Consider the following 2,764-nt stretch of genomic DNA (forward strand, 5'->3'; position numbering starts at 1 on the left):
TTCAGAGAGCAGCAAATGCTGATGACAGCTGAGGTAACAGAAGACAGATGGTCAGAAGTCACTAGGACCCACCATCTAACCAGCAATTATTTCATCACGCCGTCTTCGATTCCACCTGTTCCTGAAACAATTGTAATGACAATAATGCGATGGAAAGGACACAGTCCGGGTACTCCACTCGATGTTTGGGTCATGTGTCTCAAGCCAATGGATTCCAAGAATCAGAGGGTAGCGTGGTGCATGAATAATGTCAAACTGGAGCTCTTCAACGTGATTTCCAATTTTGACTTCAACAGGTGGCGTTTCTTTGGTTATGGGTCCATTAATCAGTGGACGCCCATCGACAGTTTCGAGCATGAGAGGGAAGATGTTATTGCGGATTGGTATCTTCTCTCGAAGAACCACAGAGCGGTCGATGCTGTTTCTGTAGGAGCCTGAATCCACCATTGCTTGTTCAAAGAACTGCCGTCTTCCAAGCCTAATCTCAACAGTTAGCCATAGGGTACGAGACATAGATATGGGAAGAGAGGGGGACGCGTATTTGTAAATTGGCCCGCCCGGGATCCCCCTTACCGCCGGGCCTCCATGTTTCCCGCCTGCTGGGCACGCTGAGGCTTAACAGGGCAGTCTCTAGCAAAATGACCAGGATGGCCACAGTAGAGGCACAAGTGACCTTCGCGGCGTCTGGCCCGTTCAGCCTCACTGAGATGAGGGCGATTACTTGTAGCTTGAACAGGCTGGTTTTCAGTGGGTGGGCTCTCGGACCCATTTTCCTCTTCAGAGGATGATGAACTGGAATCAGCCCCACCACTTGCCTTCTCTTCTAGGGTGACACACTCAATGGTCACATCAGATAGGTTGGTGACTGGACTTATGCAAGACAGTTCATTTTGAATAGAACTGGCAAGCTCTTCTTGAAATTGGATGCAGAGTGTGCTTTCACCCAAATTTAACTCTTGAGCAAATGAGGTGGAAACAGGTTGGTATCTGGGGAGCACAGGCCTTCTCCTTGGCAGAAGCCGAGGGAGGCCTAGTTAGAAAACTTCAAACTGTCTGGACTGTGAAAGTATCTTGGGCGCTCAGGAGCCGTTCAAATTGCTCCAGCAGGGAGGTTTGGCTATCTAATAAGGGCTGGAACAACCTTCCTGCCTCACCTGAGAAGAAGCTGCCAACCAAGCTCACGAGAGCCGCTTCAGTGGGATACCCTCTGGTTCTCAGGTAACTGTTCAACTGAACTAAAAACTCAGAGAGTTTCTCAAAATCCTCACTGAAGGCCAAAGGGTACTCTAGGGGCAAAGTTGGAGCCTCTATTTCATGGTGAGCCTGTTCTGTTCCTGTTCTCACAACTATTAGGCCCTCTAGGGACTCTTCAGGTGCTGAGAGTTCTAGGAACTCCTCGGCATCTGAGGGGTCAAGGGGCTCCTGGGGCACCCAAGGCTCCAGAGTCTCCTGGGTAACTGGATACTCAAGGGGCTCAGGCTGTGAGGAGGTCTCCTGGTGTTCTGGAACCGTCTGAGGCTCCGCATCATTTGTAGGGTTGTGGAGCTGTGAATTCTGGAGCTCCTTGAGGGCTGGGGTACCCTGGTTGTCTGTGGGTTCCGCCTCACCGACTGCTGGGAGATCATAACCCCTTGGGGATGCCTGGGGCTTCTGGGTTGCTGGGGACTCCAGAGCCTTCTGGATCTCCTGGGGTTCCTTGACTGTTGCAGGGTTCCAGGCTGCGAGATCCTGAAGCTCTGGGGGTTTGTGAGCCTTCTTGTACTTTGAAGGCTCTTGGAGTCCCCAGGCTGCTGTGGAATCCAGGGGCTCTGGGGGCTCCCAGGACTCCTTGACCTTAGGAAACTCCTGGAGTCCCCAGCACTCCTGGAACTTTGGGGATGAATGGGACTTCTTGATCTCTGGGGATCCCCTGAACTCTGTGATGGCTGAGGGTCCTCCAGACTCATTGGTCTCTTGGGGCTCCTGGGGCTCCTGGGGCTCCTGGGGCTCTTGGGGCTCCTGGATCTCTGGGATTCCCATGAAGTCTCTGATGGCTGAAAGTTCCCTGGGCTCCTTGATCTCTGAAGGGCTCCTGGGCTTTCTAACGGTTGAAGGTTCCCTGGGCTCCTTGATCTCTGGGGGTCCCCTGAGCTTGCTAATGGCCGAGGGTTCCCTGGGCTCTCTGATCTTTGTGGGCTCCCTGGGCTCTGTGGTTGCTGGGTGTTCCCAGGGGTTTTGTGAAGCCCTGGCTGCTGGAAGTTCCAGTAGCTCTGGGGACTCTGGGAGCTCTTGGGCCTCTGAGGGGCTTTTCAGGGGTGGTTCATGCTCTTTGGCTGCTCCGGATTTCTGGAGCTCTGGTATCTGGGCCTGGAGGCAGCATTTTCTTCGTGAGCCTCTTCACTTGAGCCTGCAGAATTTCATTCTCCAATTTCAGAGCAACATAGGAAGCTGCTAAGTCCTCTACCATCTTTTGAGGAAACGGGCCTGGTTTGGCAATTTGCTACCAAGAGATTGAGTAGCTGCTTGTGAGGTCTTTGCTGAAAGCGGCTCACAGGCAGACGTCAGGCTCCGTGACTTTTCCAAGGGGTGGGGATTTGGACCCAGCCAAGGCTGATTACCAAGAGGTCACTGGGAGCCTCAGAGCTCAGCACCGGGAGGTGTGAGACACACTGTGAAGAGAGAGGGAGCTGAGGATCAGAAACTGTGGAAAGCATTCATTCTATATAAATCAACAAAATCTGTCCAACTCTGCTCGGTTTCTCTCACCACAAGCTCATGTTCATGA

General features: G+C 52.7%; 1 protein-coding gene across 1 annotated transcript; it reads right to left on the reverse strand.

Moving 5' to 3' along the window:
* Positions 1-569: 569 nt before the first annotated feature.
* Rtl3 (retrotransposon Gag like 3) lies at positions 570-2,446 on the reverse strand. Its single transcript, XM_032889610.1, is given in 6 exon segments — positions 570-992; positions 995-1,062; positions 1,065-1,728; positions 1,792-1,950; positions 2,086-2,359; positions 2,361-2,446. Coding segments are annotated over 6 exon segments (1,674 nt in total).
* Positions 2,447-2,764: the final 318 nt, after the last annotated feature.

The sequence above is a fragment of the Rattus rattus genome, chromosome X, assembly GCF_011064425.1.
Source record: "Rattus rattus isolate New Zealand chromosome X, Rrattus_CSIRO_v1, whole genome shotgun sequence".
NCBI lineage: Eukaryota > Metazoa > Chordata > Mammalia > Rodentia > Muridae > Rattus > Rattus rattus.